Source organism: Sander lucioperca, chromosome 13 (genome assembly GCF_008315115.2).
Source record: "Sander lucioperca isolate FBNREF2018 chromosome 13, SLUC_FBN_1.2, whole genome shotgun sequence".
NCBI classification, from domain to species: domain Eukaryota; kingdom Metazoa; phylum Chordata; class Actinopteri; order Perciformes; family Percidae; genus Sander; species Sander lucioperca.
In genome coordinates, this window is record NC_050185.1 from 29,404,018 (window position 1) to 29,431,944 (window position 27,927).

A 27,927-nucleotide genomic window follows, 5' to 3' on the forward strand; every position below is an offset into this window, starting at 1 on the left:
TTCATCATTCTTTAATGGTATGTATTTACTTTTATTTTACCTGCTTGTGTTACTCTTGTTTGTTTCACATTTTTCTTTGTAGTCTGGCTGGGTCCAAATTGTAAAAATGTGTAATACCCAGGAGTGAGAACTGTGAAGTGCAGGAAAAATGACATGTACTGTATTACTTTTATTGTTGATCGTGGCAGCACATATTAAAGGACAATTCCGGCGCAAAACAAACCTAGGGGTTAATAACAGATGTGTACCCACTCTGTCGCTCTCTGGGACATGTTTTCATGCTAATCGAATGTGTTTGTAGCTTGAAAGACGCTAGCGCGGACCGCCGATTAGCTTACAACGCTAGTATTCGGGGCACAGGGAAAGTAAAAACAAATCGCTATTTATACCACTTAAAAGGCTCAAAATATCACCACACTTCTTCACTTGTTAACCGAAGCACTGAGAACTTTGTAAGTGTACATGTTTATTGAACGAAGAGCTGCGGGAGCTCCGTGAAAGGGCTACGAGAGAGAGAGAGCTACCGGTAGTCAATGCCGCAACACAGCCTCGTACTTCAGGAAACTGGTGGTGTACCTGCGGACATTGTGAAGCTATGGACACCAAACAGGAGTGTCTGTGTTGCACGGAGTGGGACCTGTTGCATCGCGACACCCAAGAGACGCAGTGTTTTGTACAGTCTGAAGATTTCACCTCTCTGATAAACAGGACTGTACTTGAAACTTTTTTCCATGTCCCGAAAATAAATTGGAGACGGCGACCCAGACCGGAGGGATCAGATGGACAGTTATCCACTGAGTAAGTACACTAGACAAGTTATGCAGAGTGCGATTATTTCAGATATATTGAGCAAATTGCTTTTGATTTTAGTTTGCATCACCAGCTGTAAGTCATGACTGGTTTTTAAGACTGCGGCGGCATGTAAACATGAACGCGAGTGTCTTTATAATGTATTTTTTCAATAAACTGTCTGTACACTTACAAAGTTTTCAATGCTTCGGTTAACATTTAGGGACCCTCATTATGCTACTGTTGAAGTTTGGTGATATTTTGAGCCTTTTTAGTGGTATAAATAGCGATTTGTTTTTACTTTCCCTGTGCCCCGAATACTAGCGTTGTAAGATAATCAGCGGTCCGCGCTAGCGTCTTTCAAGTTACAAACACATTCGATTAGCATGAAAACATGTCCCAGAGAGCGACAGAGTGGGTACACATCTGGTAATAACCCCTATGTACGTTTTACGCCGGAATTGTCCTTTAACACTGTTTCAACGACAGTTGGTGGTGAAATGCAGTAGCATAGGCATGGAAGAAGAAAACTGCTAGTGTTAATATTCTCTCTTCTTGGGTCTGTTCAGGTCCACCTTACTTAGAATCAAACAGGACGGAAGAGATCATGTACAGCCTTCTATTCCTGTGACGATTTCACATACTGTACATCATTCAGATTTCTTTTTTCTCTGCTTCTCTCAGCTATAAATTGATTCTTCTGCAACATCTGCATGTGCCAATCAAGAAAGCCTTTATTATTGTAAATTGTGAATTTCAGTTTTTCTTTGACTCCCGCATTGAGCCTGGGAGTAGTCTCGAATTGACAGACCTTCCTCCACAGTGCTGCGGAGGACGGTCTGGCTAGTCCACACAGCATTCCGGGATGGGAGAAAAACGTGCTCTGGTTTATTGGCATTTCTTTAAACCAATCACAATTATCTTGGGCGGCACATATGCTGGACGGAGCCACAGTGCCGCTGCAAAATAGCCTCGGGGAGGAACTAGTTTTGGTGGAACGTGTACGTTTAAAAGTTGTTTTAGTCGTGCAACAGAAAACTCAGATTGGACAGATAGTCTAGCTAGCTGTCTGGATTTACCCTGCAGAGATCTGAGGAGCAGTTAACCATAGTCCTCAGAAATCCGTAGTTTAAAATGCCAACACAAAGAAAGAGGAAGTAATGGACATCGGCCGAAATGAGGGACATCCAGCAGAATTTCCGGTGGCACCGGAGCAATCCTGGAAGTGGAACGTCGTCGATATAGACTAGCCTGTGAATCACTCTTACCCTCCCTCTCCTCTTTTTTTTATGCCCTCCCTCCTCTGCATCCTCACTTTCCCTTTTGACTGCAGTTCTGTTGTGCTTATTTTAATCATCTATCCCCAACTGTTCTCTCTAATGCTGCTGCCTCATTGGTGTCAGACAGAGCATTGAGTGACGAGAAAATGGAATCTGCCACTTTGGCAAAAGCCATCATTGCTTCCACTCATCCCTGGCAAAGGTTTTCATGTTCTTCTGCCTCTTTATGAGCTCAGGACGAGTCACTTATTTCCTTTCATCTCAGCTTGCCACTCTGCAGCCGAGGAGACAGACTCCCCAGAAACACTTGAAAGTGATAGAAATGAAGAGCTCAGACCTTTTTAAGCTGTTTGTAGGCGCACGGGTAATTTGCTATTCATGGTTCTACATTTCTACCATGTTATAATATCGGGTTCTTCAGTTTTTGCATCTAACATTGTGGAGTTGTAGGTGGTATCAGAGGAGTATCAGAGATTCAGCATGTCTAGAGTTCTAGAGGGATTCATTAGTCAAATCCAAGGAGCCATGCAAAGAACGTTGTATGGAAACATCCATGTTATCTTTGGCCAATTTGCTTGAAAGAAACCCAAATTTCTGATGTTTTTTAAAAATGGGTCAAATTTGACCCGAGGACAACAGGAGGGTTCAATTTGTACTTAAGTACAGTACTTCAGTAAATATACTTAGTTACATCTCACCACTGCTTCTAACCTGGCCTTGTTTTAACAGTAGAGCTGTTTGAAATTTTCACACACGCTGCACTTCTGAGAGACACTTGAAACAGTGATGTCGCATCAGCTGTGAAAGGTTACACACTTGCTTCACATCATTAATTATGTGGCCTGAGGTGAAGCTTTACTACACAAAGAAAAGCACTTTTCTACCCTAAAGTAGGTGAATCGGTGTTGATTCTCCCTTTAAACAGATCCGCAAATTATATTGATCCAATTTTAAACTCCCAAGCTATGTCTGACCGAGAGCCAGAAAGAGACAACTATAGCAATTTGTTTAAATGTCACATCCTCTCAGCCCTTCTCGTTCCCTGCTGCCACAAAACAAAATTGGTAATAATGGTTTTAAATTATTATAATCATTTCCAACTCTGGCTTCCATCAGGGTGGACAGCCTCAATAATGATGTTGCAGCCCATTATCATCACAAAAGGTAAGGGATAAGGGTCAGGATTGATGGTTGGCTAAAAATATATACACTATAGACATTCTTGTAAATATGTTTTTTTTTCCTTTCTTTATAACACTGTCATTTTAAGAACAATTCCCCCCCTCCCCCTGGGTCTCGGTCATGGTGCAACAATAAATGTAGACAAACATGAACACTAAATCAACCAAACAAAACTAAAACCCAGATAACATAAATGCACAACCAAAACAGTAACAGCATATTTTTAAACGTTGACGTTAGCTAGCGCTAGCTGATACTAGCGATTTCTAGTCGCCGACATATTTTGGGCTTCATTTAATAAACATAACCTGTAGTAGTACACAATCGTATGTGTATTGTTTTGATTACAATGTGCGGAATTACTTTACGTTGCCTATTTATGTCTATTTATTTCTATTTCTCACCGTTAATCACCGGCGTCTGTACAGCATCAACAGGGGTCGCCATTGTTGTTTATGTGTGTGTGATGTCAAAAACTGTAACTGGGAGTACAACTATCTGGTACGAGTTCACGAGTAGTAAGTTACGGGTAGAAGGTTGTGAAAAACGAGTTACGGGTTGCCTGGAACGCAGCATTATCTCTGCTTAATATGATCTGTGCACTGCATACTTAAAGGACAATTCTGGCGCAAAATTAACCTAGGGGTTAATAACAGATGTGTACCCACTCGATTGTTCTCTGGGACATGTTTTCATGCATGCTCTTCGTTCAATAAACTGTCTGTACACTTACAAAGTTCTCAATGCTTCGGTTAACATTTATGGACCGTCATTATGCTACCATTGAAGTTTGGTGATATTTTGAGCCTTTTTAGTGGTACAAAATAGCGATTTTACTTTCCCTGTGCCCCGAATACTAGCGTTGTAAGCTAATCAGCGGTAGCTTGATTCAAGCTACAAACACATTCGATTAGCATGAAAACATGTCCCCGAGAACGATCGAGTGGGTACACATCTGTTAATAACCCCTAGGTTCATTTTGTGCTGGAATTGTCCTTTAAGTCGATTATTACAAACATAGTGTGAGATTAGTAATGAATATGGTTTTTAATAAAATTAAAAAGTTCAATTACAACTCAATCTGGGTTTACATTGTAGGTTTGGGCTGAGCTCCGAATGTTTACAACTTCAGACCTTCCTCCACACTCTTACTTTTGGCTTCGCTGCAAAGGAGCAACACTACTTCTTGCACTGGCACAATGTTGGCATTGGGCGCCCAATATGAACATAAATCTTACGCATACTGGGCTGCAAACTCACCCGCACACAGTAGCTGATCTTTGTAACGAACACAATGTTGTTCTTGTGTCCTGTTGAGTTCAATCCCATTTATGTTTGGAATGACAGACTAGAGTCCTGTTGAGATTGAGTTGTGTCCTCAGACTATTAAAAAGAGGAACAGATTTGACTGACATATATAAAAAAAATCCATCACAGATGCTGCAAGGAGCCGTCAATCATGTTGGCCATTACACCCGGGGCTGAAGGCTGATGATTCACAGCGGATCACACATTACATGCTCACACCTTCAGACAAATATGATTTGGCCTTGAGAAAACTGAGAAATGGATTGCACAACTAAAGCTGAGCATCTGAGTTAGAAGACGTGCATTTCACCACGGAGACAAACGCCTCGATTATGATTCAGCCTGCAAGGTTATATAAAGAGAGGCCATTCAATAATGTTTCCACAACTACAAATGTGCCCTCCGCTAATAAAATATCTGTGGAGATCGAAGAGACAAAAACAAAGTGTGACGTCTTCATGCGCATTGTTCATTTTGTCATGTTTTTATTGTCTCTGTATAGATTTTAAATTGAGATATTTTTGTACCAAAGACTGACATGATGCCTGGATTTTTACAAAACCGAATAGTCAAGCATGTTATTACTTTTAATAATGATTGTCAGATTTTCAAAAATGTATGTAAATCAGGCTTGTTTCTAATATAATTCCATTTTTACAATATTAAAAGAATTTTGATGGCTTAGCGTGAGCTATTTAAATTAGCTGGATACATGATTAAACGTCATTAGCTCCTACCAGAGTATTGCCGGGTGTACTTGGTCCACAGCAATCCCACCAATCGGCCCCAAAACGTTCCAGTTAGAGTGTTACTGCCATAAACATATTCCTTGTAAATCTTTACAATCATTCCCCGAAAGAACCAAGCAGGACTGCCTCGTTGCACGATCCAAAATGTTCGTTCACCGTTTTCAGCTGTAGCTTACTAGCTCGAAATTTGTTGTTGTTTCCGGAAGCGAAGGGAGTTTGAGAACGGCAACACACAGAGAGCGGACGGTGTGGTGTGTCAAGCTCCTTATCCTGGAAATGTACTTCCTTTGCTCCAGACTACATCATCTCTAACTCAACTTACATTTCCATCTGTTTGTAGGCAGAGTAAAAAATGTCTTTTCAATTGGTGCTCATTTTCTGTATCCGTTTCCTTTTGTAATGCAAAGTAGGAACACCGTTTTTGCCTTTAAATCGGTTGTTTTTGTCCTGACAGCAGTTGGCGTGCACTGAATATTTATATATAATAATACCTTTTCTACTGAGCTGCAGCCTCAATGTACGTGACATGTAGCTTAAATTCATGAATTATGTCTTTCTTTAAATATTCTAATCATGTCTGTGGGAGTATTATATTCTAAAGTGTGAGGTGTGAAGTATTGTCCTCATAGCTGACACAGCGCATTCATTTATTCATAAAGGTCAAGACATTGATGACAACATTTTCAAGTTTTGTTGGCAACAATGCGAGGGTTTGACACCCAGCGTGACTCCTTCTGATGGCACTGGATGACATTTTTCCACCGGACAGAAACCAAAAAAAAAAAAGACGACACAGCACTGAGATTTTCTCCTGACTCCTGGGATGTCACCTGTGAAAGTATGTGTTGCCTGGCAACCAGCTCAACCATGTTTACATGTAGTAAAGAGAAAATCAGCCCACCTCCAGTATGTCACATCGCCAGGGCAACGTCTGAGCATTAACTGCCTCCCCCCCGCTGCTGTCCTCTGATCAAAGTGTCTGCTGTTACATCATCGCTCCACAGCAGGATGTGAGCCAATCGAGGGTCTTTTCTCGTTCCAGCTGCGTCACAAATCTCCGAAAAGGCACGACTGGCGCCAACATGCAGCAGGTCCACTGGAGAACGAATGTAGGCTAGATATCAGATAAAAACATCATTCCTGTACCTTTTTGATTGTCATGCTTCTTAATATTGCAATGTGTATTATACATGGATTTGTTTTTAATAATGAGTTGGTGGGGTGGGTAGGGTGGGCGAGATGGGATGAGGGAGAGCTCTAGCGAGTGTGAATGTACATGTGCGGTATTGTCTTTGTCTTATGTCTTGAGGACCCCCTCGAAAACGAGACGCTTTATCTCAAGGGGTTATCCTCTTAGCAATAAATTTAAAAAATATTAAAATAGAAGATATAATGTCTCTCACATCACATAAATTATGAACAGGTAAGTAGGGGGTCTTGAAGAGGATTCTTTTTTTCTGTCTCGGTCTTAACTGTCTCTCATTTGATCTTGACTTGATCTTGACTTGGTCTCGACTAGTCCTGGTCTTGGACTCGAGAAAGGTGGACTTGACTACAGCACTGGTCAAACTACACAGAACCAGGATACCGGGGTTTGTGTCCCATTTTTGTCCCGCGTGTCACTTAAACGTAAATCTTTAACCCCACTCAGGATCTTTTCCTAACCCTAACGGAGTGGTTTTACTCAGCGTGTTAAAAAGTGAAGCAAAGGGGTCCTGATCCAGAGCATTGAAAAATTACGCCAAAGAGATACATAGAGCAATAAAACGTGACGCCATGGACGGCTGACCAAGCGTCAGTGTATGACGAGTTGGGAGTAAGAATGTGTTGTTTAATGCTCACCCCAAAATCGTCCTTTCTTCATTGTGAAGCAATGAGCCAATATTTTCATAGTTTTTTCCATTACAAGTCGGAGTTTCACTTGTTTCTAATGTTTGAGTTTTTGTTCATCGTTCTTACGGTAAATAGATATACCGCCAAACAGCATGCCGGGTAAAGCTCACTCTCTGTCGCTCGCTACCTCTTTTGTTTGTGTCTGAAATGTGCATGCTTGATGAATGAATTGATGATGATTTAGTTTGTTCGTGGTTTCTCATTTTGTTGTAAAGCATTTTGGGCTACACTCTCTGTATGAGACCGTGTTGGTATGAAAGGAAATATATAAACAGGACCCAAGGAAGCGCAGTGCTGAGTGTGAAGTTGTTTGGATGAGCCGAAAGCTGCAGGCAGCAACACCGGAGGCTGGGCAATCGGCCAATTCCGAACAGGCACGTTTTCAACAACACTCTGCACCAGTTAAGGATTTTTCAGCCTGTTTGACTTGACGTGCATCTATTCTGGTTCCAAATTTGTGTTTTGTGGCTCCAAAACACTAAATAAAGATGGCAGCAAGCTTTTTAAACATCCCTCCAAAAAAATGTGATCTGGCGTGCAGGTATAAGAAATAAATTATCTTAACTGTGAAGGCTCATGCACAATTTTACTATCTAATGAACAGGTGAGGAAATGTCCAGAGGGGCACACTGCCCTATTTACTTGCAATAAACTTTATCAACCCTTGTGTTGTCTTCCCATCGACCACGCAACCTTTTGTTTTTCTAGGTCAAAATTTAAAATGAAAACTTTTTTCAACGTTTTGGTCATCTTTTTCAACACTTTTGTTGCTTTTTCTTGATGTTTTTGCCACTTTTTCCGATGTTTTTGAAGTTGGAAGAATGTTGTAGTTCCATACAACGTACATCCAAGAAAAAAAATAATATCTGGATGGCAAGGAGAAGTTGTTCTTGTTTTAGGGGGTGACGGGGGTGAAGTCATACCCATTTTAGGGGGTGATGGGCAGGGAATTTTTTTTCTTGTTTTAGGGGGTGACAGGGAGAAGTTGTCCTTGTTTTAGGGGTGATGGGGAAGAAATGTAGTCTGGCTATCACCAGACCAAGCTCAATCTTTTAAGATTGAACATTAGTCTGGGGAGTCTGCTCTGTATTTTCTACTGCACAAGAGGCGTGATTAACAGGCATAGTTCAAATGACTCTGTACGCAATTGGATAGTCCTTCACCAATCAGACCAACGGTCCGGGTGACGTAGCAGCGATAGCGGCATCAACGGGTTGCTGAGCTTCGGTGGCCGTCATGTTAAATGTAAACAAAAAGCTGCTTGGTCGCTTCTCTATTGTCATTGTGTTAAACCCGCTAATAGCACACCAGGTGGATAAGCCAGTTTGTGATTGGTTCCCGCAAAATTGTAACAGAAGCAGGATAGATAAATGTACAGGTTTCCAGCCTGAGCTGCAGGGAGAAATCAAATCGCCGGCAGATCGGGCTGGATTTACCCAGTCTAGGAGAAATGGCTTTTGTTTTAGGGTGCAAACTTGTTTTTAGTGGGTGATGGTAGAGAAGTTGTTCTTGGTTAAGGGAGTGAAGGTAGAGAAGTTGTTCTTGGTTAAGGGAGTGAAGGTAGAGAAGTTGTTCTTGTTTTAGGGGGTGAAGGTGGAGAAGTTATTCTTGTTTTAGGGGGTGACGGGGAGAGAAGTTGTAGTTATTACAGCTGTAATAGTAGGGTTGAATAAGGCCTATTTCTCTTTGTAGTGCAGTAGTTAGAGATGTATGGTTACAACCGGAAGCAATTTAAGGGGGTAGGAGGGTTTGAAGGTGCTCAGTCACTGTCTGAAAGGGTTTTATGTTGAAATGTTAACTTTATGTCTGTACCCTTTTTCTATTTTTTTTTTGTTGAATTGTAAATTTTATATTTGGACCTTTTTATGTTCTTATTTTGTTTTGTGTCAGCAGTAGGAAAGTGTTTAGTTAGTGTCTCAATAATCCTATAATGGATCGGCCATGTAAGCAGCCAGACATGAAAATAAACAATTCATTTATTCATTTCCATCTGCCAGCCTAATCACGGTTAACAATATGTTAGATTTGTACAGGTGGTTTCAGATATACTCCTTTCAATGCGTCACAGCTTGATGTGATCCAGATAGTCACCCTTTTTCACAGCACACATTTTGACATGTCACAGTAGGAAAGGCACAGGTGTGTATAATCTAATTAATGAGCCATGCTTTGATTCCAGGCTCCTGGTATTGTGCATGCTGGCTGACAGATCTGAGCCATCGTTAGCTACTAGTTAGTTAGCTACTTACTAGTAACACCTGTGCTTTTCCTACTATGACGAGTCAAAAAATCTTGTCCCAAAGGATAGCCCATATATTTCTGTTTTTAAAGCTTTAGTGCGTAACGTTTTGATATTAATGAACGTCCATTACAATCAAGCCATTGCCTAATGAGTTGCTACAAAGCTAATTAAGACTATCAGCTCCACACAACTCTCTCTGTATTTCTAAGTATGACTGTGCTTAGAAATTGTTGTCGTCCAGCGACTTCGCGCGCAGAAACTCGAGTGAAGATAATGACCTCTTCTGAAGTCCATCGTGTGTTTTTAATCCTCTGTGTCCTCCTTGGCTACTAGCAACTGCGTGGAGGAGGGGGAGCGCATGCGCAATTACGGAAGGCTTGTGTCATATGGATGTCGTCATTACTTAGAATTCTTCATGGAGGCGACAGAAACTATGCACTATAGCTTTAAATAAAAAAGAATGATATCAAAAATGCATTTTCTGTTTCTCATTAGCCTACATACTGAACTCAAAGTCCGGGTGAATTTGATTGTAATTTTGGAGTAATTTTGCAGGAGGTAATAACAATGTCTGTTCAAACAAGATCATTTTCTTGTGATAAGACCGGACAATCATCCTCTCAGAGTGGCAGTGCAGAGGTAGTCCAGCAGTGGAAAGGAAATACAATGGCCCCATCTAGCGGTGTAGATATGAACTACACTTCCTTTCTTTTTTAGAAAGGAAGACTCTGACCGCCAACACAGGTGATTTCAGTTAATGTGGCTGATCAGACCTCTGCTCAAGTTGAAAGTGGGCTGGAGCTTTGATGGGTATTTATTTATTTATTAAATCTTTTCTACCAATAAGAATGGTAAAGGTGCCATTTTTCCTGCTCTAGACACGCACACACACAGTCTTTGGAAGAGGTCCAATCAGCCAGAGTAATTGAAAACACCTGTATGGGTGTCCAGGACCTTTGAAGTTTCTTTTTTTTTCATTTTTAAGGGCTTTATTTTCAGATCATTCAACTTTTAATGTTATTTTGCTAAAATAGGTTTGAGAAGTGCTGATCACTCTGGTTTGATTTATACCTCTGATCCAAATTGCTTCATTTTGGTTGCAGTGGACATGATTAACTTTAAATAAGCTTATTCTTTAAAAAAAAGAAAAAGGAAAAAAAAAGAAACCTTTTAATTATAACAGGTTTTGGATTTCAACTAGAAATCTGTTCCGACAGTAGGCCTACAGCCAGATTTCTTTTTGGAGTCGTGATGTTTGTTCCTGAACTGTTTTTTATGATCTGCAGTCCGTTTCGTCAGGACGGTGGTTACAAATCACAGCTACAAAAATAAAACTGTGTTCTCATATTGTACAGCTATTGATAAGGTTTTGTTAGATTAGGGAAGGGGAACATGGTTTAAAATGACCACTTTGTTAAGGTTAAGGGACCTTCATCTTCATGCTTACAATAATAACCATGTGATTAATGTTAGGAAATGTGACTTCCTCCTTTATTCCTGATGGATATGGATAGTCAAGCTTTGTCACTTAAACGTGCTGTTTTTGGGGCATTTGCTGACATCCAATGCTGTCCTTTTTCTTGAGAGGACTAAAATATCATTTAAATGCCTTAAAAGTGAATACATAAATTACACGCTGCAATCAATTTACTTTATATTAAAGCAACAAACAACAAATCACACCTTGCTTACCCTTGGAAGTTGTGGTTCCTGTGATTTAAAGTCAAGTTCCCCCTGCGGCCACTAGATGTCACTGAAAATAGGACATTGACTGTATTGAAGTGAATATGGAAGAAAAACTCTTTTTCCAAATATGAATTAAAAACATTTATTTTTACCAAAATGCTTCAGAGCTGATGTCACTGATGTTTGTCTTGGTTGTGATTTTGAAAATAATTGTTCCATATTTACCTTTTTATGACCGTTGTCTGAAAAGGATAAATTTGCATCCGATTTTATTTACTTAAACTAAAACTACTGGAATGTTCTTTAGCTCAACGTTTTAAACAGCGTCAGTGCTGGGATTGTGAGACCTCTGACACAACAAATATCTAATCACAGACATATTTCAGGGTTCTTTGTTCTCCTGTTGGCATACAAACACAACTCACACTCACACCAATTTCAAAACTTTCCACTGTAAACCCGAAAGTACTGTAAACTTAAAATGTATTAAGTTCTACGTACTTAAAACTGCTGAGCGCCAGTAGCATATACTATCTTTTTGAGTTTAGTAAACTTATTTTTTGATTAATATGACAAGATTGACTTAGTACTTTTAATTTGACTTGGTGTTTTTTTAAGTTAGTAATACTTAATGTGATTAAGGCAATCAGCAACAAATATTTTAAGTTTTTCAGGTAAAAGATTTTGAGTTTTATGAAGTTGATGTTGTTGAGTCACGGTTAATTAAAACGATTGAACAAGAAACTAATACATTCTGAGTTTAGTAAACATGAAATGCTGAATTTTTATACTTAAAATAATTCAGTTATGTTAATTTAATATTTTCGAGTTGTATATACTGATAATATTTGAGTTGGCTTAATTAGTACTTTAACTGTAATAAAAAATGCAAGTTCATGTTACTCCAACTATTTAAGCTAACAATCTCAGACTTTTGAGTTGATTAACTAAAAAAAAAAAAAAAAAATGCTGTCAACTGATTGCAATTGTTTTGAGTACTGCTTACTTATTCAGGTTTACAGTGCAAGAGTTCAAGCTGTTTTTCTGCAATTTCCTTTTTTATTTTACTCTGTCTCTCCACATTCATGGAGTCCATCTAGAAGTTTAGGTTAAAAGTTGGTTTAAAGGTAACTTATGTAGACGTTGAAAAGGTATTGACAGTTAATACTTGCTGTTGATATAAACAACCTTCCAAACTTGTACCGATTGATGGGATTGCATCATATGGAGTGATATGATTTGAATGCTCATTATTTCTCTTCTTTTTGTTAATATTTTGAAATTATTGTGATCTATTAATCTGCAAATCACCGAAAAATGCTTTCCGGGTGACACAGCTATAAATGAGGACACAAAATTAAATCAAGACTTGGATATTTATTCACTAATTGAGTCTAATTTTAAAATATTTAACACAATTTAGATGATGTTGGATGTGAGCACGTCCTCTGTCACCTGATCATTCAGGATGCAAATTATGAAATCAAACCGGCTCCCCAAAAACATCTGGACCCAATTATGGGGTTAGATATGTCTCATTAACTTTGTGTAAACACATTGACAATCTGTGTGTAAATGTGTAATCTGTAAATATAAAACATAGTCCACAAATACAAAAATAAGATTTGATAACTCCCAAAAATAATTTGCAATACAAAAAAATCTTTTAGTACATAACACACATTTACAAATAAATGAAAATCATTTGTGAACATCTTCCTAACATTTGCAACTTTCAAATCGAGGCTTAAAATTGAGATTCACAAATGCCTTTTCGATTCACAGATAAAAACTGGATTCACAAATGTCCATTTGAAAGTTGCAAATGTTCAGAAGATGTTCTCAAATGTTTTGTGGAATGTTTTAGATTTACAGATTACACATTTACACACACATTTGTTCACACAAACTTAATGAGACATATCTCATCCCATACCCCAGGATCAGCTGTTCTGTGAATGAACCAGCCAAATAATCTGCAGATGAACTCGTTCTGTCTGGTGAACACACATAGTATCTTGATGCTCTAAACAGACACACACAGTGTTATTATTGCCTAGGAGTTTTTATTTTCTACAGGAATTTACAGCAAAAAAAGACTAACACAGTTGTTGCTAATATTCAAAAAGGTCCCGATAATCAATTCTAGCACACTTTTTGACAGGTATTAAAAACACACACACCTCCCGTACGTCTCGGCCCGCCCCACCTCTCACTCCAGTTTCCAGGGCAACTAAATATTGCATCATTAAAAAATAAAAAATAAAATACATATGGTACTTTTTGCATTGGCACAGAACAAAAGCAGTCGGGCAGCAGGCGTGGGTCAGAGAGGATTTAAAGAATCACTTTTAGTGTTTGTTTTAAGTTGCGTGGAGTAAAAGAAAGTTGTCACATTTTGGACCGCTGAAATATTCTGATATTTGTTGTCTGGTGGTGAATTGCTCCACCTTGACTAAAATGCAGCAGAGTTTCTTTTTAAATGCATTCATGTTGGCTAAGCACCTTTTGTCTTTGTCTTTTTTTCACAGGGCTACTTCTTAAGTTTTCTAATTTATTGTATACTGGCGGTGCTAAGCGCCTGACGGAGCAACGGCGCCTCTGCAAAATAGCCTCGGGAAGGAACTTGTTTTGGTGGAACATGTGTACGTTCAAAGGTTGTTTTAGTCTTGCAACAGAAAACTCAGATTGGACAGATAGTCTAGCTAGCTGTCTGGATTTACCCTGCAGAGATTCCTCAGAAATCCTCCAGAGTTTAGAACGCCAACACAAAGAAAGCGGAAGGAAATGGACATCCGGCCGGCAGAATTTCTGGTGGCACCGGAGCAATCCTGGAAGTGGAACGTCGTCGATATAGACTACCCTCTGATGGTCAAAGTCGAAGCAGAAGAGGCTAAGATACAGTATGTGAACTTTTATTCCCTAGCAGTGGTGGAGGAAGGATTCAGACACTACTGTAAATTGTATGGTTATTGATTGCTGTAATTGATCTTCCTGTCGATAATGGCTGTGAAGAGATCGCTCTACAAACTTTTGAAATCTATGAATAAAATTGACTTGATTTGACATCTCACTTGACACAATCAAATCCGTAGTGATGTGATAGATCGTAAACATCTGGTTCTCCATGCAGATTTAAAAAAAAAGTTGTGTGGCCCGTGTTTGCTTCCAGCTGTTTCATCCCACCCTCCCTCTGTCATGGATGTCAGGATGCCTGAGTGGGACAGTAAGGCCTAACTGCCAGAAATAAACATTAAAATGATTGGGCGTCCTGCCTCTCAAACCTCCTACACTCTGAACATGATCTGTGCCCACTGCCCACATAATAAAGGGCCTGGTGAAAAAGTCTCAGTTTTAGCTTTTGAAGAATCATACAAAGGATTCATTGTTTTTCTTCCTACTGTGCACAAGATAAAGGTTCATTACCTTAAAGTCACACTCTCCTAAAAAACTGTTAACACTTGGAAAAATATCTACAGTATATTCATCTAGGTGAGATGCAAAAAAATGCTTATTTTTTTGCTTGTGTAAATATATACGTGGGGTGAAAATGATGAAATTTATGGAACCAGAGGGAAGGGTTTGATTGAGAGGCTGCAGTTCATTTACAGGGATGCAGAAGAAGAAATCAAAGTGCACTGAAAAAGCGTACAGATTTACAAGCCATTTAATCTCAAATTCAGCCTTAAAATAATACAAAAGGAGCGAAAAAGGTTAAAAACGAGCAACAATTTGACTCGTTTCAGGAATTTCATCTTGATAATGGATATGATTTTCTTCAGGATCCCATCAGCTGTTAGTGACAGATGTTCAGATACACCACAATAAATAAAATGTTTCACCTTTTATTCCAAAGGGAGGGCTAAATCCAAGATTAACTGACTTGCCGGGGTGAATATTTCTGGATATTTTGGGAGGAAGGCAGAAGGAAGGAGGGAGGTGAAACAGAGGTAAGAAAAGAAACAGAGTGAAGAGATATACATGGCAGCTGTAATGATCCACCGTATTAGTTTTATAGGGTGTTATTAAAGCACTACAAACTAAGTGCGTCGGCTGCCTGCCACACACTGGGCTTCATTGTGTCTAATATGCAGCAGTGCGCTACGTTAATGTGTAATAAATCATTTACAAACAAAAGTCCCTCCCCCAGCTCCCAGCTATTACATCTGCATAGCAAAAAAAAAAAAAAAAGAAAAAGAAAAAAACAAATAAATAAAATAACAAACACACAGAAAAACCAATAACCGAGCCTTCAACGATAACTCAAACCCCGCCTTTAACTTTTTCTCGGTGGCTACTGTTTTGTTTTCCTCTAAAAGATAATACAGAAGTACTTTTGATGCAAGATTTGTTATTATTATTACTTTTTTTTTGTTTGTTGGTGTTTTGTTTTTTAGAAAAAAAAAAAAAAAAAAACAGTTTCTTCACGAAGCGCACTTCCTACTTCCTCTTGGTCCGGTGGTGGTTTCTGATTGGCCGGTTAGTCATCGTCATCGTCGACCACGGGGTCCGTGTCCCAGCACGTAATGTCAATCTCTGAACACACACACACAAAAACACACACACACACACACACACATCTTTTTTATTCTATAAAAGATAACTTTGATATCATGATTTAGATGATAGAGAAAAGGTTTTTCTAATATTTAGCCTACCCTCATGGCTATAAATGGGATGGACGCAATAATAGAAACACCCATAAGTGAGTGGCTGCATTATGCATATGGCTCCGGAGGTAGAGCCAGTGTCGTCCACTAATCAAAAAATCGGCAGTTGGATCCCTGGCTCCATTTCCAGTCTGCATGCTGAATCTTGGGCAAGACACAGAACCCCAAATAGCTTCCATGTGTGCGTGTGAATGATTAGATCCTGATGAGCAGATTGGCAGCCTCTCCAATCAGTGTATGAACATGTGAATGGGTAAATGGGGCATGTGGTGTAAAGGGCTTTGAGTGGTTGGAAGACTAGAAAGGCAGCGGTGTATAAATGCAAGTCTATTTACCATTTACCATCCTAAGTGAGTGCAGCAGACATGACACTAGAAATGTACATTATACTGAATTTATACAACAGATAAACATGGAGTGTTGAGTTTGCATAAATTAAAGGAACAGGGGTAAATAATGAGTCATATATACAGTATGTTACAAATTAAAAGCCCTGGTGTTGTTATTACATTATAATATTTAACAATTTATAGTCATTTTCTTTTCAGACAAGTATCTCACCTGGTGGCTTGTTATAAAAGACCGGCGCAGGTTTAGCCGAGGACTCCTCTGGTTGGCCAAATTCTTCCTCCTGTGATTGGCTGAAATAGCCCTCACTGGCCTGTAAGAACCGACAGACAGGCAGAAGGAGAAGGAAAACAACTATTTACAAAGAAAAAGAGAGAAAACTCTTTTTGAATGCACAGCAAGGGCATTATTAACCTGTCTGACCTGAGTGCCTTCTTTCAGCAGCGTCTCGCCATTGGTCAACAGCAGCTGAACATCATCCATCTCCTTCCCCTCCGCGGACGCATGCTGTAGTGCATGCTGGTAGCTGAGGGTCATCTGATCAGGGCCTGTCACGTCCACAAGGCTGGCGGGGTCGTCCTCGGCGACAGTGGTCGGGCAGAAGGTCCCGTCCACCATGTCGTCGAAGCTGAGGAGGGGCTGAGGCTTGGCGCTGGTGGCGGAGGCGCTGGGCGGGGCAGCGTCGCCCATCAGGTCCACCAGATTGGAGGACCCGGAGGTCTGGGAGGGGTTGGGGGGAGGGCCGGAGCTACTGTCCCACAGGTTGACAAGGCTGTCTGTCCCGGACTCCCACACAGAGAAGTCGGAGGAGTCGCGGGCCTGTGGGGCGACGCTCTGCACGGGCTTGGCGGAGGCCGACTCCTGGACCAGCGGCTTCTGCTCCTGCTTCGGCACCGAATCTGGAGAAAACAAGCAATACGCCAATTTAATGATAATTTTTCTTAACACAGTCAACAGTTGATTTCATGATTTGCAGGTTAATTAACCCTCAGAGCCCGAGTTTGTCGCATATGACAAGGTTTAGGGTCAGGGTTAGGGTTAGGGGTTACATTAAAGGTGCCGTAGGTAGGATTGTGAAGGTCCAGGACTTAGCCAAAAAATTTTAACATCGACAACTTCTCAGTCCCTCCCCCCTTTCTGCTAAAGCCCCTGGCCCTGATTGGTGCATCTGAACAGGGAGCGGTGAATTTTTGCAGATCGCACTACAGGCTGTAGGTGGAGTTGGATTTTTTTTTAAATGACCTGCTTCATGTAGTTCTACTGGAACATAGGGTCAGTTTCAGCAAATATGACAGAAAGTTAGGTTTATAAGTCTTACCTACTGCACCTTTCAGTAATATATCTGGGTCATGACTCCCAAGACATAGAACTATTTTAGACAACAAAAATGCCGGTGTAGCATTTCTTTTTGTGTGATATCAATATATATGGCATTACTGTTTTGAGGATTGGCATAAGTGAAATGTCATGAGGGCAAAAGCGTCTGGACTTTTTTTTTTAAGAAATGTAAATAGTTTGTCCACTGTGTTAGTTATAATGTTAACTTTTTCACTATATGACTCCCAAGACATAGGAGAACTGTGTTAGACAACAAAAATGCTTGTGTAGCACAGCTGTGTGTGTGATATCAATACATACTGTATCTGTGAGAATTTTTTTTTTACATTCAAGTGACATCACTGCAGCACAAATATTCTAATAGCCCAGTTTGTCCTGAAAAAATATGTTTATAGATTGACTGTGCACTACAAATAAAACCAGACGGACCATACATTTTCAAAAATACCTGAGGGCTCAGAGCGCTAAAACAATGTTTAAATGTTAACTGGATTAAATTTGGTTGAAGGATACTTCTAACATTTGTTTTAACGGCATTTTAGTGACTATATTTCAACTCTCACTCTTACCCAACTCGTCTCTGCAGTCCTCCTCCTCCTCCCTGCAGAAGTCCTCTTTGATGGACGTGGTGACTATTTTAGGAATGGGCGACACCGCGGCCATGTTGTGCTCTGTGCTTGCTTCATCGTCATCATCCCCTAATGGGGAAAGAATAGCACAACAACATCGAAAAGGTACAAAGAAAAACAATCCTCAGATATAAAAACTTACACTCATGAACCAGATGTGTTGATCTACTGTAACACAGAATGCTTAACTGAACCGGTGTTTTTTGCAGTTTGTTGTGCCAAAACACTCCCGAATTTTGGGAATAAAGGACGGCAATTTATTTTTAGTAAGTCTACTTAGGTTTAAACGGGTTTTCTTCTGTGAAAGTATCCTGAATCAAAGGATGCCGATAAAAGGCTGATACTCAGATTTTCTAACCTCCGGTCACATCCTGTGTTACTTCAACATATTCAACACTGCACAAAATCACAGTAATCACATCACTTTTGCCATCACAAGACCAGCAAACGGACAGATACGGTCACAGCCAATCAGACTCTTTGTGGATGGGACTCCAGTTGGAGACATTACCATGCTTTGTCAGACATAATCCTTAATCACATTCAGAGTTTTATTTTGACGGACATTGTGTAGAGCAAAGTGAAAGATGCAAAACTCCCCCTTTTGCACTCTATAATGTTTGAGGAACAATCTTCCAAAATATGGAAGTTTGATATCCTGTGTGCAGAGGTAGACTGTTTGAACTTTTTAGCTTTATTTTTAGCCACGCTAGCAGCTGGTGTCTAGGTATGGCAATGTCAATCTGCAGATCTGTCGGCCCACCACTTTGATTCAGACTGAAATATCATAACATACATAAAATGAATTAATTGATATGAATTTTGGTCCAGAAATATCCCGTGCCCAGGATGAATTTTAATGACTTTGGTGAGCCCCTGACTTTTGATTTAGTGCCACCAGCAGGTCGATGCTTTTTTACATATCCAGTTAAATATAGCATCATCTACAAAATGGACTGGCACACATTTTGGTACAGGCAGTTATGGTCCCCAGAGGATGTATCATAAATACTTTGGTGATCCTCTGACCTTTCTTCTAGCGCCACCATGAGGTTCACATTTGTGGTCTTGAGTGAAATGTCTCGAGAAATATTGGATGGATTGCCATTGAATTTGGTACAGTCATTCATGTTCCCCTCAGGATGAATCCCAAAGACTTTGGTGATCCTCGGACTTTTCACCTAGCGCCATGATTAGTTTATGACCAAATATCTGCAAAACTAATGGCATTTCCATCAGCCTCAGCTGTACTTTCTCTTAAGTGCTAATTAGCAAATGCTGACAATATACCTGCTTAACATCAGCATGTTAGCATTCAGCATAAATAACTGCTGTGCCTAACAGCCTCGCAGAGCCGCTAGCATGGTTGTAAACTTTTAATCATCAAGGAGTGGCTTTGTTGCTTTGTCTTATTTGGTGTGAGATTTGTGGCTGAAAGCAAACATCTGAGACTTATGCAGAACTGCAGTGTAAGACATAAGTGCAACAAGCCGAGGGTGCATTGCTATGTGACCCTTGTCAATTTATCACCTATAGCACACACTGGACATGTCATACAGACAGAAAAAGTACCGCAAATTGATATTGGTAAATAGGACAGTGGCAGATTCAGGGAAAGTTGTCACCAAAACCCAATACACAATCACTATGATCCAGCAAGTCATTAAACAGCCATAAGATCCTCTGAACAATCATTAGTATGCCATTGATGCATATGGACACCCTGTGGGCGAGTCACAGTCACAATGCTGACACATTCAGGAATACAACGCATTATGACCAACATCAACACAGTTTCATTTACAGTCAAGAGAATCACTTCCACAATGAAAACGTCACTTTCTCTCAGATGATTTCATGCTTGTTGGAGTCAGACGTCCTGTTCAGAAACCAGAACAAGATTTCCCGGAGGACACAAACACAATAAACTACAGATGGAGAACAACAGTGTCACTCTGACTGTAAAAAAAAAAAAGGCTGACTGAGATCTGTTGAAATGACTAATCACATCCAGCTCAGCGGGGTCTTGCTTGGGTGGGTTCTCCAATTCACCTCATGGCTCTGAGGAACCAAGGGTCATTGCTGGAAGTAGTGTTTAATACAATCAAACTTTTACTGATAATGGAAACCAGTTTAGATGATTGTTAACACACTTTCATATGAAAAAGGAAGGATTTACAGAGAACTGTCTTTGTTGATGAACTGGTTCTTTGCCCACCCAGCATAATATCTGCCATTACAGCACCTACAGACATGCAAAAACACACACTACAGATCACAATGGCAGTCTGGATGATTTTGCCCAGTAACTGCATTAATGCTGTTCATTTTCCAAAGCATTTGTTTTAAAGTTTTGATTCACCAACAACACATTATCTACCTTAACTTTAGTAAGTTATGCAGATACTTTGTTTCTTGTGTCCAGGTTTTGAGATTTCTGCCTCCCACCCCGATAAAATGGAGATGAATGGGCTTTTGTTTGTGACGCTCACAGCATCGTACTGATGTGGAGGCCGAAATCATGGAGATAGATGTCTCAAAACTGGTACAAAAAAAACAATCTGCATGGATGGATACAACAATAACATTTAGACATTTAGTTGCCTTGATGTTTTGTTAAAGTATATATTTGTTTGGTATGGCAGTTGTGAGAATAACAGTTTGGAAAACTCTTTTTGGTTGATGCATTTAGGGAATTTGGAACATTATTAATTGGCTGCTTAACAGCAAACACTTTAACCCAAGAAACCAAGTCCAATTACCATTTTTAGAAAACGTTAAGTCTCAGAGGTCTCTTAGATGTTTTTTTTTTTTTAAAGGAAAGAGGTCAATCTAGCAACATAATGTCAGATGTTTGATATGTGTAGTTAATGGGCTAAATCAAACACAATCACTGTTATGGTCTTTAAACAGATTCCACAGAGATCTATATTCAGTCACAAGCCAACAAACAGCGGTGGCGATTGACGGACGGCTCGACGACGTCACATACGCACATTCACACACAAACACTCACAGTTTGGTCAGTCGGTCAGGATTTAAAGCAGCAGTGTGTATTTGAGTGTGTGTGTGCGCAGGGAGGCGATGCAGATCCAGGATCAGAGGCATGAGAGTGAGGATCAGAAGAGGAGGGAGGTGATAGAAAACCAGTGAGATTCTGTAGTTAAAGCAACAGCTTGTTCTCCCTGTGAGAAGTAAAATGACCTTGTCGCTGTTTTAAAATTAGAAAAACAGAAGAAAAAAAAAACATTCACAATTTTTTTTTTAACACCAGCAGCTGACTGGACGACATCTGAAGGATGAAAAACTGAAGGGAGCGACAGACTCAACATCTACAACACAAACCGACAAACAGCTTTATGGTTCACAGCCATAAAGGATATTTTACGAGCAGTTAGTGAAACGCTTGTGTGCGTGTTAGCCAATTAGCTCATTAGCAAGGAAGGTTGCAAGAAAGTGCACGAGCTAAAAAGGTAGGTGGGTGATGACATGTTTGAGGTTTGATAGTGACTACCTTGGTTAACAACAACAAAAGGTTTACGGCTCAAAATTGGTTTGTTTTTAATGTCCTGTAGGTCAACGCGATCTCATGAACGGGTCCTTATGATATCGTACGAAAATGTATGCGCACCAAAACGTACGATATCCTGCAAAATTAGGAGACCACGTGACGCCGGCTGGCTACGAGCTCCATGACGGCGAGCGGCAGTTGCTAGTTGTTTAAGCCGCTATAGAGCTTTGTATCAGCGGTCGTTGGTGGTTCAGTTACCCAAAAATAGGTGACTTTGAGCCGGGTACAAAGCACTGCGAGCTGACGGTCGTTTCGGCGGACATTACGGTTAAATTTAGTCCACAAAATAGGAGTGTTATGGCGCGACGAAAGTTAAGATTAGGCACCAAAACGATTGAGTAACCCGAGTTAAGATTAGGAAAAAGGTCGTGGTTGGATTTAAACACTCCTAAGAAAAACACATTTCCTGGGTGAAAGGCTTTAGTTTTCCCCAGGAAGCGAACTCCGCTCTCTGGCTTGAAAGTCCTGTATGTTAACGTCCACCCATCCACCGCGTCCTTATGAGGATTTTAGTGTTTGGAGCTACTGCTAAATGCTAAAAACTGTTACTGCACAATTGAAATTGATAGAAGCTGAAATATCCGTGCTTAAAGGATAACGCCAATATTTTTTTTATGTTTTTACTGTGAATAAATTCCGCGTTAGGACCAAAACCCATTGTGTGTTAGTCTGTCTCTCGATACTTTCTGACTTCCTGTCTGTGGCTCTCAGCTCAAAGCTCATTCGTTGAGAACAAACATCTTTAGAAACACCTCACAAGTATATAGTATTATTTTTAGAAAAAGGTACAGTCATTTCCTAAAACAGCTTGTCCGTTTTTTTCAAGCAAACACACAAACAGGAGAAAATAGGGCATTTGTTGGTGACTACTTTCAGCGGTGGATTAATCCACATTTGGTGCTCTAGTGAGTGGCAGCAGGACAGTGTGTGTGTGTGACTGAGTGAAAATAAACTACAGTGTGCGTAGTTTAGTAGATACACGATGGTTTGGGGTTCATGGGATTTGTTGACGAAGACGACATTTTTTAACTATCACACGAAATATCCTTCAAAGTATTTCAAATATGAGAATAAGCTACTTTTTGTAAACGTGAAGAAGTCAGGGGGAGATGGAAGTTGACGTTCAGTGTTGGTGAACGGAGGGCAGGGTTTGGGGGTGAATTCGGCGGGAGGTGGTGAGGGGGATTTAAGGGTTGGTGCGCAGATGTGTGTGTGCTAAGTGAAGTGGAGTACGAAAATGAAAACTGAAATGATGAAAATGCATGTGGACTTAGAAATGTGGCAAACTGTGTCAGAGAAATGATCTATTCGCTGCTGTCTTTTCATTACTGAGTGTTATTTTTGAAATGTTTAGTTTTGTTAATTTAGACTGGAAACAAAATACTTAAGTATTACTTAAGTAATCTAAATAATAAAGTCTCAGCTGATCCTTGCTGGCAGCTAACCTCACATATCGCGTCTGTTTCTGTTTTCTTCAATGTTACTGTTGAAGTTTGGAGGAAGTCAGCTCTGCTATTTCCAGCTGAAATACACTGCCACACTAATTCCTGATTAATCTAACCACTTTTCCATTTAAAGGACTTTTTCAGAAGTCTTTCTTGTCCCAAATTCAAACTGTAACGTTTAACTCTGTGGAGTATTTGGAGGTTTATCTGCACACTAGTATCCCGATGTGAGCAGGTTTCTGGAGTTTTCTGATCGTGTTTTTGCATGTAAGCATCATATCCTGGTTTCGTAAACCTGGATAAGACGTTATTCTGGTTTTGAGAAACAATGGGCCTCATGGAAGAACATTTTCTTCCCTCACTTTTCTTCTCCTTCTGAGAGGTTTGAAAACTCGATTCATCAAACTCTCTGAACTGAACTAATGTGTTGTAAATAATGGTTTGAACCAGATGAATGCCACCTGTTCATGACATCTGATCATGAGCATAACACATGTTATCAGGGTTTCTGATCACTAGACATCTTGTTATAGAACGGATAAAAAAATGTTTGCTTTAGCAAAGAAACATCTGAAACCAAGATAATGTTAGACTCATGTATACAAGAAGTTTAATGTCAACGTGATCAAAACCAGAATATGACTGGGATATTAGTGTGCATGGACTCGGAGACTATTTAATCCCTCACATTTTTAATTCACATGCATTTCATCCTCCATTTTTCGTCATTTCATCTTTGTTATTTAGGCCTCCTCTTCTGGAGGAGGGGATTTGTGTGTGGGGAGAGATATTCGACCAAGCTGCTGGTGTCCATCTGCCTTCTTCTTCTACTGTTTATCGGTTATGTGCTGTACCTACCGGCGGCAGCGGCGGGCTGCGTCCGTGCGTGTGGCGGGGTGCGGAGGGGCGAGGCGCCCCAGGGTGGGGGAGTCGGACTGGGGCTGCTGGGACTGTGCTGCTGCTTCAAGAACGGGCTGTCCAAGCGGCCTGGCGGTCGGGAAGACGCACAGCCACACACACACAAACACACACACCCGGACAAGAAGAGTCAAACACACACACACACACACACACACACACACACACACACACACACACACAAATATACAACAAGGACACGAAGCGACGCACCAGGACAGAGATATGTGGGGAAGACAGACGAGACAGGAAGACAAGACAAAAAGCAAGAGAGGGAGCGACAGTACAAGGTAGACAGGAGAAGTCAGAGTCAAGACATAAGAGGTTCACCCCCAGAGGGAAAAAAGTAGAAAGCAGAGAGGATTGTGGGAAAGGCAGAGAGACAGGTGGGAACCCATGAAGAGAAAGAGACACGTCAAGAGGTGCCAGAGGAAATGAAAAATAGTCGTTCCACAAAACGAAGAAATCAAAGAGTGGAGGAGTGGATGAATAAATACATGAAGAAGTGAGTGAAGTACGAAAGGTATGATGATGGTGAACACAAATGTGGGGTCAAATGAGTGCAGAGGCGGAAGAAGAAAACCGAAGGGGAAAAAAGAAAGACAGAAAAAAAGAGAGAGAAATAAAAGTGGTTAGTGCGGCTTTAATCAAACTGAGTGTAGACAGCAGACAGCATGCGGCTAGGCAGAAAAGAAATGCTGACGGAGTTTGTTGCTTTTTATTCTCTTACTTCTATTTCTGCTCCTTTGAACAAACATGTTCATATTTCTGAATAATAAATCCCAAGAAAGGAAAACATAATTTTGAGTCACTGAAAACTGAATAAATGTTGGTTTTTGGATGACATGAATCTCCTGCTTCTTTGCTTGTTGGAAAATAACACATTATAAAGAACTTGATTATCGTGCTTCACAAAATAATGTCTCCATGATTAATGCACCAACCCTACTTAGAATCATATCCAGTTTCACTGCCAGAGACCTGGTTATGACAGCTAAAGGTGTATTTAGGCTCTTATTATCTTATCTTTGATCGATGTTCAATTCCAGCATCTTTCTTTGATATTAACTATAAATCAAAAAATACAAAATAATTTCAGCACTGAAAAATCTCTGCAGACCTTCCTCTCCGACGCAACAACCTCCACCAATCAGAGGGTTAGTGGCCGTTGAGACTTGAATTAAAACGCCCTGAATTAAAACATTTTATTACTACGGCTTTTTTATTGTCGTTTACCTTAATTTAGCCTGGTCCTACCAGACTGTCGTACATTTCATTTGTACAGAGTCTGGCCACTCTCCACTGACAAGTGTTAACTTCCTTGAAGGCGGGTACTCTGTCGAAGTTTAAAACTATTGGATCTGCCCAGAGCCACTCTGGATCTGCCATAACCAATCGCTAACGTTTGGTCGTGACGTCGGCTTAGCATCGCTAGCATTAGCCAACTCCTTCACCACTAACGGAGCGAGCTGGAAAATCTAACTTTTCCTGAACCCCGTGGGGAGGAGGGCCACAACATCATGTCCACCAACACAACTCAGCAAAGATTGTTCTTGCTCGGGCTTTAACTTCTGGATATTCGGCAGCGTTGCCACAACGGACCGAATGGCTTTGCTCGCATCTTTCTCCGCCGCCATTACGGAACTACAACTCTAGCGCACGTCCTCAACGCCATCGTCCTCAACGTCATCATTCTCAACGTCATCATTCTCAGCCACTCCCTCTGTTCGCAGATTTGCCCGGAGAAAATCAAGAATATACCGCAAACCCAGATGGTGTACTGAAAATGAAAATTGAGCGGAAGTACTGTATGTAGGAGGGTGGAGCCAGGCTACCTTAAAGGTACAGTTGACCCCTAAATCAAAAATGCATGTTTTTCCTCTTACCTGCAGTGCTATTTATTAGAGCTGGGGGTAAACGATTATTTATTAAACGATTAATCGGGCGATTATTTTATCGATTAGTCGATTAATCTAACGACTAATTGGACGATTAATATAACGATTATTTTTCTGTTGCTCGATTAATAAAAACCATAATGCATCTCAAAAATATACCAAAAAATTCTTAATAATATATTTTATTAAACAATTTTGCACAGCAAAAACTCTTCTGCTTTACACAAAATAAAATAATTATTTTACTGTTATACAAAATGAAAGGCCAGCCTGTTTACTCTTTTACAGTACCAACATAACTCTCTTGTTCAAAAAAATCAAGTTGTAGTGCAAAAAAGAAAAACACTGTGCAGTGCACAGTACAGACATTCCTTGGATTGTTTAACACAACATAACAGTCCCAACATAAAACCTGATGCATAATCAAACTGACTCTCTTAACTGCTATTCTGTAGGTTTACATGCTAATGCAGCTGTGCACTTTGGTGGTGCTAGGCTAACCAACGCATCTTAGCTCTCTGTGCAGTTTGTTCGTGCTAGGTTAGTAGCTAACGTTCACGTTAGCTAACGTTAGCTACTATAGATAGCTGTGTTCTGCAGCTGTAAGCTAGCTACCATTCAAGCCAACATTAGATGATAACTAACGTTAGCTAAACACAGCTGCCTAGGCGCCAGTAGCTAGCTAACGTTAACGTTAGCTACTAACTTAGCACGAACAAACTGCACGGAGAGCTAAGATAGTTAGCTAGCACCACCTAAGTGCGCAGGCTACACAACACACTACACAAACATGAAATTAATTTAGCTAACGTTAGTACTTGGGACTATATTTTAAGTATTCCCATACCCTCGATGATTAAGGGCGAGCTGTTTTTTTAGGACTTCTTCTTTTCATGGGGCTTTTTGCAGGGCTTTGTTGGGAATTCTGTGAGGAGGTTGCTGTTTCCTGCAATGTTTTGGTCTCCCACATGTGTGTGTGGCGAAGCGTCGACGCAAAAATACGACGTCGACGTAATTTTGACGTCGATGCGTCGACGTAATCGACGCGTCGCTGCAGGCCTACTATTTATCAATGGAGATAGTTTTGGTGTGAGTTGCCTAGTTGGAGATATTGGCTTCTCTCCAATTTAACAGAACTAGGTGGCACTCAGCTTGTTGAGCTCAAAGCGCCAAAAATACATTTGAAAAACTCTTTCCAGAAATCATGAATTGGTTACTCAAGATAATCCACAGACCTGGTTGTGGGCAGTTTCGTGTAACATGAAACTACTCACAACTAGGTGTTTGGATTATCTTGAGTAACCCGGGTCATGATTTCTGGAAAGAGACATTGTTATATTGGAGAGAAGGCAGACATCTCCACGGGCAATATCTCCAACACTGGGCAACTCGCACCACAACTATGTAGACTGATGAATAGCACGACAGGTAGGAGGAAAAATACATATTTTTTAAAGTTATCTAGCAGGAATATGCGCTTGCACATATTTGATTGGCCAACGCAGCGCCTTGCTGGATTACATCACTTTGCGTTACGTCAAAAATTGAGCCCGGTTCACCTTTGTTGGCGGATGCCCCTGTGTGTTTTCTGCCAGAACTCTCTGCGTTGGCAGTGGCCTCAATTAAAATGAATGTTGTGAATACTGTTTTTTTCATGCAGGGCTAAAGTCTGTCCAAACACAGACTCAAGACGGCTTACTGTAAACGTGGAGTGGGGTTTTCTGGCACAACCTCACCTACTTCAAAGGTGCATAGAGACACTTGTATACAGAACTTACTATATGTGTAGCCTGACTATACGTTGCCTGAGGGGCGAAAAAAAAAAAAAGGTCTTAGGACTTAAAGCCTGAAAAGCTTATTGAATGCACGGTTGATTAAATGTGACATGAATGGACTTCTCTCTTCTTAGACAACACACTGGAGGGATTTAAGTTTAGAGAAAATCATCATGAAACTGTGAAAGTAGGGGCAAAAAAATATA

The 27,927-nt window shown here is 40.4% G+C and overlaps 1 protein-coding gene across 4 annotated transcripts in view; it reads right to left on the reverse strand.

The window, feature by feature from the left end:
• Window positions 1-14,651: 14,651 nt before the first annotated feature.
• dbn1 (drebrin 1) overlaps window positions 14,652-27,927 on the reverse strand; it is a 141,412-nt gene continuing 128,136 nt past the window's right edge. For 2 of the 4 annotated variants that reach the window (XM_031308061.2, XM_031308062.2), the window contains 5 exons: window positions 23,989-24,117; window positions 18,055-18,183; window positions 16,571-17,046; window positions 16,361-16,460; window positions 14,652-15,665 (listed from right to left, as the gene is read on the reverse strand). In XM_031308061.2, coding sequence (XP_031163921.1) covers window positions 15,610-15,665; window positions 16,361-16,460; window positions 16,571-17,046; window positions 18,055-18,183; window positions 23,989-24,117 — 890 coding nt within the window. In that variant the 3' untranslated portion in view covers window positions 14,652-15,609. The remainder of the gene's footprint in view (window positions 15,666-16,360; window positions 16,461-16,570; window positions 17,047-18,054; window positions 18,184-23,988; window positions 24,118-27,927) is intronic. The other 2 variants (XM_031308063.2, XM_031308064.2) reach the window with 2 other exon arrangements.